Raw genomic sequence first — 18,487 nt, forward strand, 5'->3', positions numbered from 1 at the left:
GCGGGCGGCACCGCCCGGGGCGGCGGGCGGGCGAGGGGAGGGCTGGGGGAGCGGGAGGCGGAGGCGGCGGCTGCGCGACCCCCGCCGCTCCCCGCCGCCTCAAGCGCGCGGCGCCGCCGTCCCTCAAGCGCGCCGCGGCCCCGCCCCCTCCTCACGGCGCCAGCCCGGGGCGGGTGGGACCACGGGGTGGGGAGGGGGGGGGGGAGCACCGGAGACGGGGCAGGGGGAGAGGCGCGGAGCTGTGCGGGACGGCGCAGAGGGGAGCACGGGCCGCCCGCAGCAGGGGGGAGGCGCCGCTCCGGAGCTGCCGCCCAGCAGCTCTGCCGCCCGGGGAAGGCGGGCGCCACGCCTGGTGTGTCCCGTGTGCCCCCCTCCCCCCCGCGCGCTATGTGGGCTCTCCCCGCGGGACACCGGCGCACGCTCCACACCGAAGCGGAAGGGGGGGGGAGGCGGCGGCGCAGCGGCAGCCGGGATCTCCTCGTAGCGAAGCCGCCGGAGCGGGTCGCTCCGGGCCAGGCGGGCCACAAGCCACCCTGATGGTCCCTCTTCTCCCTTCCCCGCGCCCGCAGCGGGGCCGTGCGTCGCCGTCTCCCCGCCGCTTGGTACGGCCCGCCGCGAGGCATGCTGGGACCGCTGGGCGGCAGCGCGGCCCTGGCGCCGGCACGGCGGGAGGGCGGCGGGAGCGATGGCGGGTCGGAGGGGGAGCGGGAGGGATGGCGGCCCGGCCGGCAGTGCCTCGGGTACCGGGCAGCTGCGGGGGCTGGGCTAGGTCCTCCGAATCGCGCCGGGCTACTTCCATCCGCGGCCTGTCCTGCAGGGCTGCGCCACGGCCGGAGCTGCGCGTAGGAGAGGGAGCGGAGGAGGAAAACGCGTGGTTTTCCTTCGGTACCACGAGGGCCGCCCTTCTGCGGAGCGTGGAGGAGCCCGGGCCGCCTGCAGCAGCCCCGCGTTGCGGAGAGCAGCCGCTCTGTCTGCCGGCCGGGGGGACGCAGCCTGCGGGCCGGGCTCTCCGGCGGGGCTGTTGGGTGGAACCAAACCCATCGCTTCCGCCCCAGCGTCAGGGAAAATAGGCTCGGACGCGTCTAACAACGTTCCTTCGCGATCGGTTTCATCCCACGACTCCTCACTGCCAACCCGGCTGGAGAGGTGCTACAGAAAATTCAGGATTTTAACACAAAACCGCTGCAAAAGTAGCGTGCTGTCCCGTCAGCAGCCAGCGTGGAGCTGATGGGCAGCCAGAGCCGTTCACGAGCAACAGCGATGCGTTACTTGTACCTGCTGTGGGCTAAAACACTTTCCGTAGGAATTCTGAACAACCCACGCACTGTGCTGCCCGCAAGACAGTCTATTCCGTTCGGGTGAAGCTTCAATTCCCATCCTTCAGAGAGCTACACTATTTTTTAAGAAAGTAACATGGAGGATGCTTTTTGACTACAGGGGGGCGAAGGGGGATGGTTATTAAAAGCGATTTTATTAAAACTCTTTAACCATAAGCCACCTGACCCACTGCAAGTAGTATTTCCTTCCTGCTCTGCCTATTTAACACATCAGTGGCTTCTCTGATAACACGTATTTATATTGCCCACCTGAACAGATGGAGGTTTCTAGCAATCCTAGCAGGGAACCTGGTTTTCTTGTTGCAGTAAAACCAATTCCTTTTCCCCACTGCCCCCCTCCCGGCTGTATCAGCGCCGGGAGGCGCTCCAAAAGCGCGGAGTTCAGCTTTTCGTGTCCAGTTACGCGCTGTTACGTGAGGCCGGCACTTGCCAACCCCCACACCTTCCTCTTCCTCCTGTCGGTGATCAAACAACTTACGGCCCCATTTGCTGTTTACCCTGGGTGCGGTTACAAAGGACAGAATTTTTTTCATGCCACCTCAGCTTCCTGCAGTGGTTGGCTGGGGTTTTTTTTTTTCCCCTCAGAAGAAAGTTATTTGCTCCACCCGGCTTCCACACAGCCTGACCCCTTTCTGTACATCAGGAAGTTCCTCGCTGTATCTGAACTCGCCCGTATCTTGCACCAGGACTTCCAACGTGTTTTCCATTTCCTACTGGATCTCCAAGAGTACTTCAGCACGAGACCTCATTTTCTCTCCACCTCCTTCTTTTCTAACCTCTGAAAACTCCCATTTTCTCCAACTGAATCGCCATTTTATAGAAACCAGGCCCTCCCCATTAGACCTGGTAACTTATTACTGCTTGTCACAGGCCACCTCTGGTCACTGTGACTGCTTCACCCTTCAAAGTTTAAGCTCATCTATAATGCCCTGGAAGGTACCGGAGTTTTCTAAGACACTTGTGAAGATTCTTCTCTTTGCAAAGCACTTATCGATCCCAACCAGCTGCTAGACATCTGGCTTTTTTTTTTCCCCCCTTCATGTCCAATTACCAATTGGTCAAACTGTTAAGTAAGGGAACAGCAACCTACTTGCAGAAACAGGAATTGCTGAACTACATTTTACTATTTGTCCTATTGGTCTTTTACCAAGTTTTTAACCAATTTCATTTTCATTCATACAACTGGTTCTCTATCAAATATTTATAGAGTATGATGAACTAGCACTCCTGGCCAACGTAGTTTCCGTCCCAACTCTCGCTGCACTGAGCTGCTTTCTTTATCACTGGGAACACAAGCAACTTTGAAAACGCCAGTACACCTGGAGGCTATGCAATAATGACGCACAGTTCAAAGATACAGAAGAAATTTCTTCATCACAAGAAGACATTTCATGGAGAGGGTGAAGTGCTGACTTCATCAAGCTGTCCCACAGAAGATTCGAATTAGGCCTGTGTGGTATAGTGCTACCTGTCTTTATGGAGGTTGGGCTTTGCTCATCTATGCCGGGTAACATGCAGCAGCTGCTCATTTCAGAGAGGAATTATTGGCATAATTGAACTCTGATCAATTATGGTTAATTTAGAGGGAGAGGTGGTCCTCCCCATAGTAGCGAAAGGCTCACGGCCAGCATTTCATCGGAGGGAACTGAAAGCAAAGGTAACGGGGTGAGAAGCCTCTCCTGTGACATGTTCCTCACAGGAGCTCACCACCAGTGTCCTCGTCGGAGCTGCTGAGGCCTTTGAGCAGCCACTGCGGAGGAGCAATACGGGCAGTTACTTCCCTGCCCTTGACCCCCAGCAGCACCCCCAAAATGGCACATATCGCATCCTTCATTTTCCTACTGTAGCTAAAGCACGAAGTAAACCTTATCTGCCACAGGCCCCAGGCAACACGCAGCTCGGCTCTGCCGCTCCCACAGGAAAACCAACGTCGCTCTCCCCGCTGCCGTGCCCACCGCTGTCAGCCCTCAGGGACACCCAGCCCCTCGTCCCAGCCAGGCCCTGACGACCTTCCTACGCTGATGTGAAGCTGGTCGCGACCTCACCGCGGCCCGGGGGAGGCCCCAACCGGCTGCCGACACCCCGCACCCCGCACCCCGCCGCGCCTCACGGACGACGCCGCGCTCCAACGGCAACATGGCGGCGGGGGCCGTCACGTGCCCGGCGCTAGCGACGCGCAGCGCGCCTGCGCGGCACCTCCCCCTGAGGGAGGCGAGAAGATGGCGGAAGCGGAGTGAGCGGCTTGTCCGAGGCGAGTCTCCCGGCGGGACGCGTGGAGGAGGGGGAGCGGCAGCGGCAGGCCCCGGCCAGGCCGCGGCGGGGCGGGGCGCGTAGGCGGGGACCCGCGCCCTGACAGCGCCCCGGCGGCGGGCCGGCCCCGCGCGGGGAGCGGGTGCCTCCCCTCCCGCCCACCTTTCCTCCCTCCCCGGCGGCGGCCGGCGCCTGTGGGGCCGCTGGAGGCGGGAGGGGGGGAGCGGGGAGAGGCGCGGCGGCGCTGGGCCGGAGCGTGGCTGCCGGTTGTGGCGGTAGCGGGGCTGGGCTGGGCTGGGCTGGGTGAGGCCGCCGCCCGGTGCGGGGGGCTGAGGGGGCGGGCCAGCCCGCCGGGCCCGGCCTGCGGCGGGGAGCGCTGGCGGCCGAGGGGCCCTGCTGCTGCCTGCGGAGCAGCCCCGGGGCTCCCTCAGGGCACCGGCGGCCCAGGCGGCCGGGCCCGGGCAGCCACCGAGCTGGGTCGCTCCGTGCGGGTTCCCGGGCAAGTTGCAGCGCGTGGGGTGGGTTATATTTCCACAGAGCATAGCTCTAAATTTCCTTTTTTTTTTTTTTTTTTTTTTAAACAAAACCCACAAGGTTTGGGCAAGGTTGGCCTAACTGTAGAGTGAAGCAAAAGAGAGAGGGTTTGTTTCGGAGCTTCAGTCAGGTACAAAAATACCCACAGGGGTTAGTCTTGGTGGAAATTTTCATTTATTTTCTGTGGCTTGTATCCTTGGAGTTGTGAGGAGAGGTCATGAATGGAAAGAATAAGAATAAACCACATATGTTTAAAAAAAACCTTACCTGTTTTGAAATACCAGTTACAGTTGCAGATTGTCAGCAGTGTTTGCTATTACCATGATGTTTGCTAAAAGTCAAACTTTCTAACGTGAGTAGTGACGTGCATATCCACTGTGAAGATAGTGTAACGTTACTGGTGTACAATAGCAGTATTTTTTTACTGAAGGTATTTGCTTTGATCAAAAAATACAAAGAGAACGAAATTCCTGAATGTTTACATTATGCTCAGTGTAATTTGAAGTTATGTGGTGTCTCATGCTGCTTGAATAAATACTTATTTTCAATACAGTTTTCTGTTGTGCTTTGTATTTTGGGCTTGCTTCAGTGCATAGTGATTGTTTAAAGTCAGAGTTTAATGCATTTTCTAAAACTTAGAGTTACAGAGGTTCTTTTGGGTTAAAGTTGCTCACAGGCAACGTCATTGTAAGGTCATCATACATTTAACAAAATTAATTTTACTGTAACTTAGGAGTTTTGCCTTTTTGATGTTGTTGAGTACTCGTAACAATTTCAGAAGACTTTTCAATTGCATCTGAGGGGTTTTTTTATAACTAGAAGTGGTCTCTGCATATACAGCGTTGTAAGTGAAAGGGATACCGTAAAGGCAGTCTGATTTTTAAATAATGGGGTTTATGCTTTCTGTCATAAAATATCTATCTGCTAAATTGTAATGGATTCTTGGTTTCCTTGCTAAAGTCAACCACTTTTTATGCGTTTCCTGTACTCCGTTAAACATTTCACGTCTCAAAGACAGGAGAGGTTTCTAACAAGTGTCGTCTGCTGAAACACATCACTAGTCCCTCAGCCGAAAGAGGACGTGCCGTTTCCGCGGGTCAGTGCTCTGCTGCGTGGCGCTTGTCTTGCAGGAGGGCTGCGGGATGGCAAGTGAGTCTCATACCGGCTCTGTGAGGTGTTAGAGGAGGAGTGGAGGCACACCTCAGCGCCAGGCCACGCTGAACACCAGCTTAGGGGCTGTTTCCTGGTTTCGTTCTACATCCGTTGCGGGAACCACTTGGGCAATGACAAAGTTATTTTTGAAAATGAGATGCTTTCAGCTAAAGTATTAACAGCTCTCATGGGGTGAACTTCTGATGGAATAGCTAGTAGGGTGGGATTCTTTGCACATCTCACTAATACATCTAAAATGTGACTGAGAACGAAGGAAATTGAACATCAATGTTGTTTTCTTAGGGTAATTTAACTGGTTGCATAACTCTCTGCTAAAACAAGCTAGACAAGTTGTAGGTGTAAATATTTTGATGTGCTTTTAATGTCCTCTGGACGAGACAGGACTTTTTTTCAAGGTACTTTTCATTAGCATTATGTGAAATTAATGTAAAGTGGTTTTAGAAGTGATGCTGGTTTTATTGCAATTGAAGTGGTTAACCCATGTGTGTTAACTTGTGGTCTGATGTAGGTAGGCAAAAGGCATCAATAATGCACAACAGATCTAAATTTTTAAAAGCGAGGCCATATTTTTTTCTTCAGTTCTAATAGCAGGGATCTCTGCTTTTAAAGCACGCTTTATTGCTGTGGATTTTCTTTGATGGCAAAACATAGGCAAGTATACAATATAACGATAGGTGTGAGGTCCTTAGGTGCTCATATATCTGTTGTAGCTTAGCTATTCCAAGTACTCGGGAGCTGCAGCACCAAGTGGAGTTCTCTGTGATGTTTTGAGAGGTGACAGTAGCAGCCTGGCAGCATTGCATTCTGCTTTCAGCTGCATGAGTTGAAACTCCTAATTATGTTCCTGCTTGATGCAGCGTCCAGTGGGCGGTTTGTTAAGCGCTTGGCAGTGCTGCTTTTTTTTCTAGTACATTGCAGCTCTCAATGATTATTTTTCTGAGCCCTTCTTTATTGTAAGAAGAAAGCACACCATCTCCTTACCCGTTTTTTTAACATCCTTTTAAAAGCAATAAACAGTAACTGTGCTATTTCCTGTTGTCATAATACTAATACTGAAAAAGAAACTAAAGTAACACCTCTCATATATTGAGATATGTGGTTCATTTCAGCTTTAAAGGTGGCATTTTGGGAGAGAGATTGTACTCTGCAAGAGGAAAGTCTCTTAAGGCTGGTGAGGAATCATCAGAGATGCTTAAATAGGTAGTTTCTTTCTGGGCTCATGCTGTATTTGTGAGGTATTGCTGTGGAAAGGAAAAGCATTTTTCTCTAAGTCCTTTCCATCTCTTTCCCAAGAGAGCATGCCGCCCCTGATTTTTGCCAAGAACCTGTTTTGCTCAGCGTACAGAAATGATCAGCCAGCAGTTTCAGTGCTATGCTGTGGGGAAGAGGGATGCAGCAGTACTACTGTGTGGCTTGCTGAAAAGCTTGTGTGTGTTCCTAAATTGGTCACCTGCTGCTACTTTTGGTGGATCTTAGAAGGTTATAACCACATCTCTCAACAAATCCCATCAAGTAATAGCAAATACTACAAACTTATCCATTTGAAAATTGTCCATTATTCTCTCTCAGCACAGCTTAGATTTTTTTTGTTTTGCCTTTAACGTCAGTGGGTACTGGCCTTCTGTTTGTGAACCGCTTTCATTTCAATCCTGCCAGGCTGGACGAACACTGCACAGCTATGGAGAATGAACCAAACACAACAACATGTTCTGCATCTACAACTACTATCACTACCACCTCCACTTCCCGGACCCAGCTGCCACAGATATCTGTCTACAGCGGCTCGGACAGGCATGCCGTCCAGGTACTGGGCTGGGAGATGTTCTTTCCGTGCTCTCCAGTACAGGCATTGAACAACACTTTACACCAGATTAACTTTCCGTCCTTAATTGCTGTCTTCTTTCTCAATATCTGCCTTACTGGTTTTCAGAAGATACTGTTTTGTTTACCAAAGGGTATCAGACCGGTTAAGACTAGTGCAGGGTACAGGCCTGCCCCCAAAAAAGGGAGGCGGAAATGCTACCCTAGAAAGTTTAGCTTTTTTGCCGTCCCCGAAGGGTATGAATTATTAACATAAGCCTTGCAAAAGAACACAAAATGAAGCTGTTCGTTCGACCAAAAATTGGCTAAAGGGATCCAGAGGTATCTGTGTGTGTGTGTGTAACTGCTGCTTTGGATCCAGCCCCCTCTTGGCGTTAGGTCTGCTCAAGCTCTGCACGCTCCGTTCTGTTGGGTTGGATAATTGAGTCTCTTGGACGCTCTCCTGATCTTTCAAAAAGCAGAACGTTACGTAGGACTTGTCGACAAGAACCGAAGGGGTTTGGATGTTGTTATGGATGATGCTGTATTGTCAGCTGGTTGTCAGGCTTTCCTTGAAAACGTGAATACATTTTGTTGACTCCGTTCTGTGACTTCGTTGAGAACAGTGATGGAGCAAGTTCAGTATGACATAATTGGTGTGAAAAGAGTTTATTTGGTTTTATTTCCTTGTAAAGGTAAATTTCAGCATCATGTCAGCATGGTGTGTACTTTGTAATTGTAATTAATTACCTACTGATTCATCACAGGTTATACAGCAGGCCTTGCATCGTCCTCCTAGCTCAGCAGCTCAATACCTCCAGCAGATGTATGCAGCCCAACAGCAGCATCTAATGCTGCAGACTGCTGCTTTGCAGCAGCAGCACTTAAGCAGTACCCAATTTCAGAGTCTGGCAACTGTACCACAGGTGAGAGCGAAGATTGCTGAAAAAGAATGGTGTACTACTGTGTAGAGTAGGACTACAGTTCTAGAGTGTTGTCAAACATAATAACAGCTTAAGTGCCTGAGCTTAATGCCTCACAATAATTCACTGTTATATTTTAATGACTTTGTTATTTTAAATTGTGTCGTCCTCCAAACTATTTGGAGGATATTGGCCAGTGTTATAGATGCTCCAGTAGGCGACCATTCCATGCTTTATTGCATACATTATAATGCATCATGTAAATCATCAAACAGTAATAAAATAAATATTAAAAATAGACTACTTCAATCTTCATTCCATGATTTTCTCTAAAAGTTGATGGGGAAAGCCACGAATAGCAATGTATCTTAGTGAAAGCAAATAAAAATAATGAACATCTGGTATCTTAGTGTGTTTTGCCACACACCTGGCTGCATTGTAAGTAATGGCAAAATTCAGTTTTAACTGTGAATGTGGAAATGTAGGAAGTGAATGACATTTCATTTCCGAAGCACGGCCTTTAACATTAGTGAACCCTGGAGGAGACCCAGTTTGAAAACTCAAGCAGTGGAAAGATTTCCTTTGAGCTCAGTTGACCTTGGATTGAGAAAACTGTCTTGCAGAGAATAGGTGGTGTTAATGATTTCACACGTGGAAACGCTAAAACAGAGTTAAAGACTTCAGGAGGGATATAGCTGTTTGTTGTCAGAGCGGGGACTGACTCTTCTATGCTCCTGGTTTTTCCTTCTATACCTTTCCCATTAGATCATGGTAATATATTGATTATTTTTTTGGTGACGGGTTTCTGTGTGCATATACAGTTACCAAGACAGAGCAAAGAAAATCAGATTGGGGAGGGCTGAGAAGTTTTGGTGTGCAGTCTGTTAATACGGAAATCTGAATCACTGTCCCTGTATTCATCTGAAGGACTGGAAGAGTGTACCGTTACAGACCCTAATTGTGCATACATAAATTATCATTCTGGAGTGTGAGGGTGTTCTTTACAACATTTTTAAAATTTGTTTTATTTTTAGAGGATTCTAATAATAAAAAAAGAGTTTTAATAATCACAGTTTTTAAAGATGTCACATTTTAAGTCCTGAGCACCATAGGCAGTCAGCTGATCCACTAGCTCCATCATTAACAGTTTGATAGACTTTACCTCTGATAGTTTTGGAAGTCTTGATTGGCCAGAATCCCAGTGCCTGAAATTGGGTAGGAATTTGAGGCATTTAGCACGTTGCAGATAGTATTCCTAATGCGGGGTACACTGTGCTGAAAACTAGTTCCACTGAGTGAAGCATTTTTACTGTTAGAGAAGAGGTAATGATAGGGAGGGATGTTTCTGATGGTTTATGCAATAATATGAACATCACTTAAACACTTTTTGATTTCAATATTTGACACGTATTCTTGCTATTTAGGCAAGCCTGTCAGGTGGGAGGCAATGTACTTCCCCCACTGGGAGTGTCACTCAGCAGTCAAGCATGTCGCAGACCTCGGTACGTAACTGAACCAAGCCCTCCATCCATTCTCAACCCCTCTTGGTTATTATATATAACTACTTGCAAAACCAGAAAATATTTTAGTATTTAAATTGGTGTGGTAAACAGTAAACAGACGCGTGGCAACTCTGCAGTAAGTGTTGGCTGCGCTTCCAGCGTCCCCCCCGGCATCCTGACGCGTGCTGCCAGGCACTGTTGTTGCTGGCCAGCGTTGGAGGCTTCCCCAGTTCCAGCCCGCTCTTGGTGCTCTGAAGGGCAGCTGCTCACTCCACGAGCACTGGTGACTGGTCAGACCGCTGCAGGAGTCACTCCCTGAGCTTTCATCTCTGACGTGATTTCTTACTGGGTTTTTCACATTAGTTTCTTTATGCAGGGCACTGCTGTAGGTTAAAGTCGTAGCTGCGTATCAGTGATTAAAGAGCACCAAATCTAAAGAATCCAAGTCAATGCACACACATGGAAATGAAACTGATTGATTAAATGTTTATAGCATTCATTCTTTTATTGATTATCATCTTTTATCACGCATCTTTTAGGCACTTTCAATTCCTTTATCCATATTCTAGGCATGTGCTCAGTTATTGGCAGCTCCGTGTTCAGTTCATGCTGCATTTCTTTAAGTGGCATCTTCAGGCGTGTAATTTGCGCAGTCTCTTCTGTACAGTTCTACAGTTGTCTTGAGTAGGACTTTGTTAGTCCTACAGACATCCTGCTTATTAATCATGCCCTCAAGCTGTTCATGACTTCAGTGCATAGCTTCAGCGATTTAACTGTGTATTTTTTTAAGCTCTCATAGCATTGCTTTGGCTTACAGTTGTTAGAAGTAAAATCATTCATTCATTAAATTTAGGAGGGAAAGTCTTTAAAGATGTCTGATGTTAAACTAACAGAATAATTGGGCTGGGATTTTTAAATGAAATCTTTTGAGTAAGTGATGAAAAAGAGCTGGGCACTTAACTCTGTTAGACTGGTTAGGGGGAAAAAAAAAAAAAAGGAAAAAAGCCAAACCGAAACCACAAGAGCTTTTGTTTGAGAAGTTGCTAAAGAGCAATTGTTGAGGAGCATTTAATATGAACTTGTAGAAAGTTTTAGTCTCCAGTCATTTTAAATGTTCATATGTAGCATGAGGAGTCAAGGTCCATGTATGGTGGCACAAAGAGGTGTCCTGATCAGGCTGCATAACAAGCATAGCAGAAGCTATCAGTCCAGTCAGATAATATAAACATTTAAAGATGCTTAAATATTAAAATTCAGATATTTTTCTTAAAATATTGCAGACTTATGCTACCTATTCTGTAAATGCATATTTGAGGTATATTTTTCAGTCTTCATGATATCCTTGCTTGTACTGGTAACTGCTTCTTATTATTTACTGCAAAACAGTTGCTTGCAGTTTAAGAATGAAAATGTACAATCTCGCCAGAATCCAGTTTTGTGATGATTGGCTCGATATATTTTTGATACCTTTACAGTTCAGAGATTTCAGCCGCCCCTGCCATTTTTGTCAAAGGCTTTCTGGCTTTAGACCCTAGGATGAATGAATTTCCATGACAGAAGCAATATTTTTGTTTCCTTAGATTAACCTCTCCACCTCTCCTACACCTGCACAGATAATAAGCCGTTCACAGACCTCCAACACCACCAGCAGCAGTATTACCCAACAGACTATGTTGCTGGGGAGCACCTCTCCAACCCTGAGTGCAAGCCAGGCTCAAATGTATCTACGAGCTCAAATGGTAAGGTTTGATTACAATCCTTAAGCTTGCTTTTGGTCCCTTTGTGTTGTCTCCACCCACCCTAGCCTCCCCTCCTTTGCTCCACCCACTCCGAAAAAAAACACACCACCTTTAACAGTTTCAGGTTTTATTTTGTTTCTATAAATTATTTATAAATCTTTTGCTTTAGTTTCAGATAGCATTGAGGATTTAGTCACTAATTTGTGAATATGTATCCTCTGAAACACTGTAGATACCAGAAGTAAGAGGATTGCTGCAGCTTAGTCCTCTGGTGAAGTTTGCTCCAGTGTGTTTAGCCTGGTTGTACTACAGTTATTAAATTGATTGAACGTGGGGAAAAACAGAAAGGGAGCACCTGGGTTTTCTGGCTCTGTAGAAGGGCGTACTGCAGTCTGTATTCAAGGTGGATTGTTTTCCAATGCACTCCTAACATTCAGAGTTCTGACTCTTGATTAAAATTTTCTTATATTTAATTGAGATTGTTCTTTGCATTATTTTCTCTAGAATTCGAGTTGGATAAGGAGCTTTCATTCTCTTTAGATTCACGTGAAACTCATTAGATTCTTGCAATTTCCTGTCAATATGGCGTTTCCATTTCCTAACGGGCAACTTTGAAAAATCCGTTTAGTGGCTTTATTTTTTTTAATTTAATAGTTTCTCTAACGAGTTTCGTATGAATTGAACCTTACAATCTGTGTGGGATTTCTTAGAAACTACTGGAGGTGTATATGAATGCTCAGGTACCAATCCGTACTCGGTAAAGGCTGAAGAGTCTATGGTGGCTTGTGTGAGTTGATGACCAGAGCTTTCTAGTGTTACGTTCAACTACATGAAGTAGGAAGAATCGCTGTTACGCTACACCAAGGTGCAGAGCCAGAGGTCTGTGACTGCGGTGGTGTATAAAGTTAGGTGCAGGCGTCAGTTCTTGCAGGAGTTGCCCCTATGAAGTAAGTTTGGGAAAAGAGATCCTGTGTTCTTTTTTCTGAGGTTTTTCTTAGGCATGCGCAGCAATGCTGTTACACTGTGTTGAGGTTTTTTTCTTTGGCTATTGTTTTCCTACCTGTTTGTTGAAAAAGTAGTATAGCTTGAAGATAAGGATTTAAAGCTCAAACACCTGTTTATCCATTTGCCAGTGAAAGGATTTCTTGAGTCTCTGGTACGTAAGCAGAGCTAGATGCTGGGTGCACCTAGTACTATTTAACAGGGCGGGAATTAGAAATTAATTTTTTGTCACTGCCTTTCAATATGCGTTAACAACTGAGTGCCTGAAGCAACGAGGGTGACATTGCTGGTTTTTGTAGTAGCAATCTCTCTCAATGCTGTGGGTTGTTGAGACAGTTTTCCTATTCATTTACACTAAATTTTTATCTAGACTCTCAATGTCAAATCCTGTGCTTATTTGAATAACTGCTTTGCACCCCAGTTTAAAGAGATAAACTGGCCCTATTAGTTTCTGCTTAGAATGATACTGCAAGACCATTTTGCTAGCCTCAGTAGTTCAGACATCATACCTGTCTTTCAGTGTTTCTAGCTAACATACTGAAAGTCATGTATTTTCCTTCATCACCAAGACCTTTCACTTTCTGTGGAAAGGTCAACTCTTTCCTCTAGCTAGCTCATAATAACAGCTTCATCACTAGCTCAGTACAATTCCAGGTAAAAACCTTCATGTTTTCTTCTTAGCTGCTCCTTGCAGTTGAGATCCCTTTAAAGATACGGAAGACTAACTAATAGTCTCTCTTCAGAGCCTTGCCTTTGCTACATTACCTATAAAGAAATGGATGATAGGTATGCTGATATTCTGAAGTTAGCAATTTCAGGTTGGTTCTATGATACCTGTTCTCACTATGAAACTTAATTAGCATAATTAAAGTTCATATAACAACTCTGGTTGTTAAATAACGTTTTGACAGACTGGAAGATTTAAGTTCTCTTTCTTTAATATAGCAGATATTGGGCTGCTCTCTTGACTTTTTTTGCCTTTGTTTCACTCATTTGTAATACTGGAGGGAAAGTCCTCTTTAAAATGTTTGTATGAAAGATGATGGAGTATGTATATATATGAAAGATTTTTCTCAATACATTGAACAAATATTTTACATTATCATATTTATTTTACATTATTATCTTTTAGTTTTATTTACTTGAACTGACATGGTAAATTGTTCTTTGAGTAAGTTTATCTAAAAGTAAAAAAAGTAAATCTTAAAAACTATCTATCACTACATTAAGTTATGTATCTCTCTTGAAAACATTGCATTTCTTTGAAATATTTTCAAAGTTTCGATATGTTACCAGATATTTTTCTTTTGCTTAACAGCTTATTTTTACTCCTGCAACCACTGTGGCTGCTGTCCAGTCTGACATTCCTGTTGTCTCATCATCTTCCTCCTCTTCCTGTCAGTCTGCAGCTACTCAGGTAAGCTTGTGTAAATTTATTAAAGGAACGCCCAGTAGAGTGGACAGAAAGTTTACTTACCTATAAAAGCTGCTAATGGGTACTGGTTATGTACAACTTCAGTGTCATCTGTTTGCTGTCATCACACATTTAGGGGTAATCATGTTATACATAACTTTTGGATCCTGGATATGACATTTTAAGTGTTCTTAATTAGCTCTCATCTTTATTACCTTGAATAACTTCGTGTTACCAGCTGAACTTGTATCACCTTTTCACGGCTTAATGTATTTGTTTATCAAAAATATACGTGATTGTACAGATTGTTACAGTCTTACACTGTGAAAAGTGAACAGTTAGATAAAAATTTATGCTCTCATTAGAGATCTTCTCTTCTACTTTAGCAGTTTCTTTAAAACCTTTTGATTAAATGGACCTCATTTAGAAACCTTTTAGAATTCCAAGTAATTTCTACCAGTTGGATCTTCTCTGACCTTATGTTTGTTGACCCCTTCAGAAGATTCTGATCGATTTGAAGACCTTAAAGATGTGTCACTGTTCTGAGAAAATGCTAAATCATTGAGGCTTGCTTTCCCTTTGCTTTTCCGGTAGGTAGAGGAGGCAAGCAGAGCTTGCTGGAATCCAGCTGTGTATTTATGCAGGATGTTGTGGAGCAAGCTCACCATGTTAAGTTCATCAGTTGAGCCTTTGTTGAAAAGACAGACTGCTCCTTCAGTCTCGGAGTTACCATGCTTTGTTACCCTTTATCGCAGCTGCCTGTCTTTCCTCCAGATTCTGCAGATCGAGTTTGAAAGTGCACAGAGGTTACTGGGCAGGCTGGCAGCTCTTTTTGTGTTTGTGTCTGTCTTTTGCATTCAAGGTAGGGGTCTCAATAAAGTCTGTAAAGTCAAGGTATCACTTTACAGTCTTGGTCCTTCTGTACCGCAGGGTTTTAGAGGTTCACTTTGCACAAGTCTGCCCGGCTGTGCAACTTGCTGAGGTGACATTGCAGAGTGTCTTGGTTTGAAAAGACAGGTGTCTGCGGAGGAAGGCAGGAGCCTCCCTTGAAATGGAGAGTGCAACCCCCTTCCCTCCAAACTATTATAATTTTGAAATTAACGGGCCTTCAGGCAAAGATATGGGGAATAGGAATAACAGTTCTTTACTAATATATATATATATATATATATATATATATAACAGAAGGCAGGGAAAAACAAACAACCCCCTGGTTTACACTGACAGAGTCAGGAATACAACCTGACACCCTGTTAGGGTGGCAGTAGCAGTCCGATAAGATGCTGGCTGCAGTCCTCCTGAAGCGATGGGTGTAGTGCTGTGGAAGGAGCAATCACGTAAAAGAGTCTGGTCTTCCTCCGAAGGTCCAGTGGTCGGCAGGTAGCTCTTGTCCTCTGGAACTCCAGTGGGGGGAAAAGCTCCTCTGGGAATCCAGTGGAAGAAAGGCTGCTAGGGTGTTCAAAATCTCCGTTTTTATTTGGCATGGACTGCTTGGCTCCTTCCCCCCCCCCCCCGGGCGGAGCATCTCACCATGGGATGGGGAGTCGTGAGGCAGTTCCTTGATGGGCCATTAACAGGAGATAGCCCAGGAGCGAGTTACCGATGGGTCAGGCGATAAGGCATTGCTGTGCCCAGTAACAGGAGATAGTCCAGAGGGGGGAGGCAGGGAGCACCGCCCCACCTGGTCTCAACAGCTCCTGAAGATGGTGATAGAATATATTTTTTCTTTTGGCACATTTTACACTGTAACCCAGGACACAGAGGGACAGTAGAATCTCGCTCCAGACCACAGGGCATGCTGTGGTGACCCTGCCAAAGTCAAGCTGTTCCTCTCCCCTCTCAGTGTTCAGTACTGCTCTGTTGCTGGCTGTTGTTCACCTCGGCTGTCTGATAGTTTCTGTAGCAGCAATGACGTTGCAAAGATCCGGTTTTGTCTGTGGCCGGTGATGCAATGGAAAAGCTTTAACACTGTTCCACTTTATTTTTCTTACCTTGTGATAAATATGTCCTTGGGGTTTCAGTCAGCTGGATTTAGAGAAATGTCCTTGTTCACCGTATCAGCAAACCTGAGTAAGTAGGCAGTGCCAGTTAATAAGAAAAAGGTGCATTTGGTTATATACATAGATGTGTATATTGCACTTAGCCAAGGTGTTTGTGAAGGTACAGTGTAGTGATCTCCCAGTATCATCTTCCGTGTAGAAATGCCAGAGAAACTCAGTAGTTCATCAGTGATTAGCAGCGTTTCAATGGCATACCTAACACAGCCTGTTAGGTTCTCTCCTACCTACTCCTCTTCCCTCTGCTTTCGTACTTTTTTCTTTTCATATGTGGCCCCTCATGAATGACCTGTCATCTCCAATTAGTTCCCTTATCTGTTAAGGTGTGCTGAAGGCTGATTTGTACTCACAGAGGTAGGGAGTGCAGTAAATGCCTCGTGCATGCCAATGAGGAAACACATAGTGTTGTCTTCAGAACAGGATTTGAGTGCATCCCGGGGTAACACACCGAACAGGGACAAGGCCAAGTGCCAGGTCCTGCACTTCAGCCACAACAACCCGCAGCAGCGCTACAGGCTTGGGGAGGAGTGGCAGGAGAGCTGCCAGGCAGAGGGGGACCTGGGAATGTTGACTGACAGCCGGCTGAACATGAGCCAGCAGTGTGCCCAGGTGGCCAAGAAGGCCAGTGGCATCCTGGCCTGTATCAGGAATGGTGTTGTCAGCAGGAGCAGGGAGGCGATCGTGCCCCTGTGCTCTGCCTTGGTGAGGCCCCACATCGAGTGCTGTGTCCAGTTTTGGGCTCCTCTCTACAAGAAGGACATTGAGGTGCTGGAGAGGGTACAGAGGCGGGCTGCCAAGCTAGTGAAGGAGTTGGAGCGTGTCTTGTATGAGGAACGGCTGAGGGATCTGGGGCTGTTCAGCCTGGAGAAGGCTGAGGGGAGACCTTATTGCTCTCTACAGCTGCCTGAAAGGAGGTTGTAGCGAGGTGGGGGTTGGTCTCTTCTCCAAGTAACAAGCGATAGAACAAGGGGAAATGGCTTTAAGCTGCACTAAGGGAGGTTCAGGCTGGATATTGCAAAGAATTTCTTTACTGAAAGGGTTGTCGGGCAGGTGGTGGAGTCACCATCCCTGGCCATGTTTAAGAGGCGGGTAGATGTTGTACTTAGGGACATGGTTTAGTGGTGTTGGTAGAGCTAGGACAAAGGTTGGACTGCATGATCCTGAAGGTCTCTTCTGACCGAAACTGTTCTATGATTCTATGATAAGTAAAATGTAAACGAGCTGTTGATTACACAAGTACTAACTGTTCAATGAAGAAGGGATTATGTAATCAAAACAGTGGGTGGTGATAATAATTAGTCCTCTTTTTCAAGTTAACTGTGATGTAAATTAGTGCTACAAGGGGAGTATCTATCCTTGAAAATAAAATTCTAGCTGGGCTTGTAGGATTGGAAAGGTTCTGTTACATGCAGAACCTTGCTGTGTTATAACAGACATTTGTGAAAACAATCACTGACTGATTTAGGTTTCAGAAAGCAAACCTTCTGTTTCACGTGACATTGGAGGTGTCATGATGGAAAGGTACATCGGTATCGCTGTGGAAATAAAGGGCTCAGGTTTGTTAAGACATAGGTAACGTACAGCAGGTTCTGGTCCCATTGACTACCCAAGGCTCTGGTTTCTGTTAGTCTCCAGAAGCACACGTACAGACCACTGCTCTTCTGCAGCGTCTGCATGAAAATAAATTTGCATCTGCTTAAGGTGCTTGGTGTCCTTCACTTTGAAGGCACAATGAAAGAGAAAAAATGCAAGTTGTAATTCAAATTAATGTAATGAACAATTTCCATTTCTTTCAAAAGTTCAATAAGAAAAAATGATTCCTGTATTTTCTTTATCACTGAAGTAATTCAAGATCCCTATTCTTCTCTAAATTTTGTGGCTTAAAAGGTACTTTGATATGCATATTTTTAACTTCTCATGTATTTTGATCACAGGGGATGAGAAGCATTACATAACATGGTTGTTGCTATTTTTGCCTGGATGTTTGCTATAGATGTTTATATGGTTTCAGTTTTTTCACATCTTGCTCATTTCCCAGGTTCAGAACTTGACATTGCGCAGTCAGAAGTTGGGTGTACTGTCAAGTTCACAGAATGGCCCACCAAAGAGCAGCAGTCAAACTCAGTCCTTGTCTCTGTGCCCTAATAAACCTGTAACCAGTTCCAGGGGCAGCCAACCAGATCCCTCGGAAAGCAATAGAAAAGGCGAGAGCCCCACTCCGGAGTGTCGGAGTACACCGGTCACACGGACGTCAAGCATACATCACTTAATAACACCAGGTAGGGTGAAAATAGAGCTATAAGAAAGCTACTTTAATCAAAGTTAATTTGTATGTTATGGTTCTGTCAGTCCAATGCTCTCTGACCGGGTTCCTTTAGATATCCCACATGAATAGGGTCTAATGTTTGATAGTAGATTTACTTATTTGTTGATACTGGATGTTACACAGGATTTTGGTTTAGCAGAATAATACAGCAATGTTCTTAAGTCACAATACAAGCACGATGTAGCAACTGCAATACACAGCTGAATCGCAGTACAAACGTGGTTCTCAATACTGGTCTCTCTGTATGCTCATTGTCAGGACATGTCATCCCCAATCTCTGGGAAGCAATACATGGGCTGAAACCACCTCAAGCCTCTTGCTCTCATCAAAATCTAGTTTGTTGGTGGTTCACTTTTTTTTTTGTCTTGTCTGTGTCGTCAGAATGTTCTTATATCAAATACTTTTATAAATTCATAGGTAATGGTGCCCC

At 45.9% G+C, this 18,487-nt stretch overlaps 1 protein-coding gene across 1 annotated transcript in view; it reads left to right on the forward strand.

Moving 5' to 3' along the window:
- The first annotated feature begins 3,556 nt into the window (after window positions 1-3,556).
- The window catches only part of PHC3 (polyhomeotic homolog 3), a 31,444-nt gene continuing 16,513 nt past the window's right edge, over window positions 3,557-18,487 (forward strand). Inside the window, exons 1-7 of the mRNA XM_086468486.1 lie at window positions 3,557-3,570; window positions 6,951-7,098; window positions 7,862-8,020; window positions 9,442-9,519; window positions 11,100-11,258; window positions 13,579-13,677; window positions 17,770-18,010. Coding sequence (XP_086324612.1) covers window positions 3,557-3,570; window positions 6,951-7,098; window positions 7,862-8,020; window positions 9,442-9,519; window positions 11,100-11,258; window positions 13,579-13,677; window positions 17,770-18,010 — 898 coding nt within the window. The remainder of the gene's footprint in view (window positions 3,571-6,950; window positions 7,099-7,861; window positions 8,021-9,441; window positions 9,520-11,099; window positions 11,259-13,578; window positions 13,678-17,769; window positions 18,011-18,487) is intronic.

Source organism: Leptosomus discolor, chromosome 7 (genome assembly GCF_034619465.1).
Source record: "Leptosomus discolor isolate bLepDis1 chromosome 7, bLepDis1.hap2, whole genome shotgun sequence".
In the NCBI taxonomy this organism is placed as follows: domain Eukaryota; kingdom Metazoa; phylum Chordata; class Aves; order Leptosomiformes; family Leptosomidae; genus Leptosomus; species Leptosomus discolor.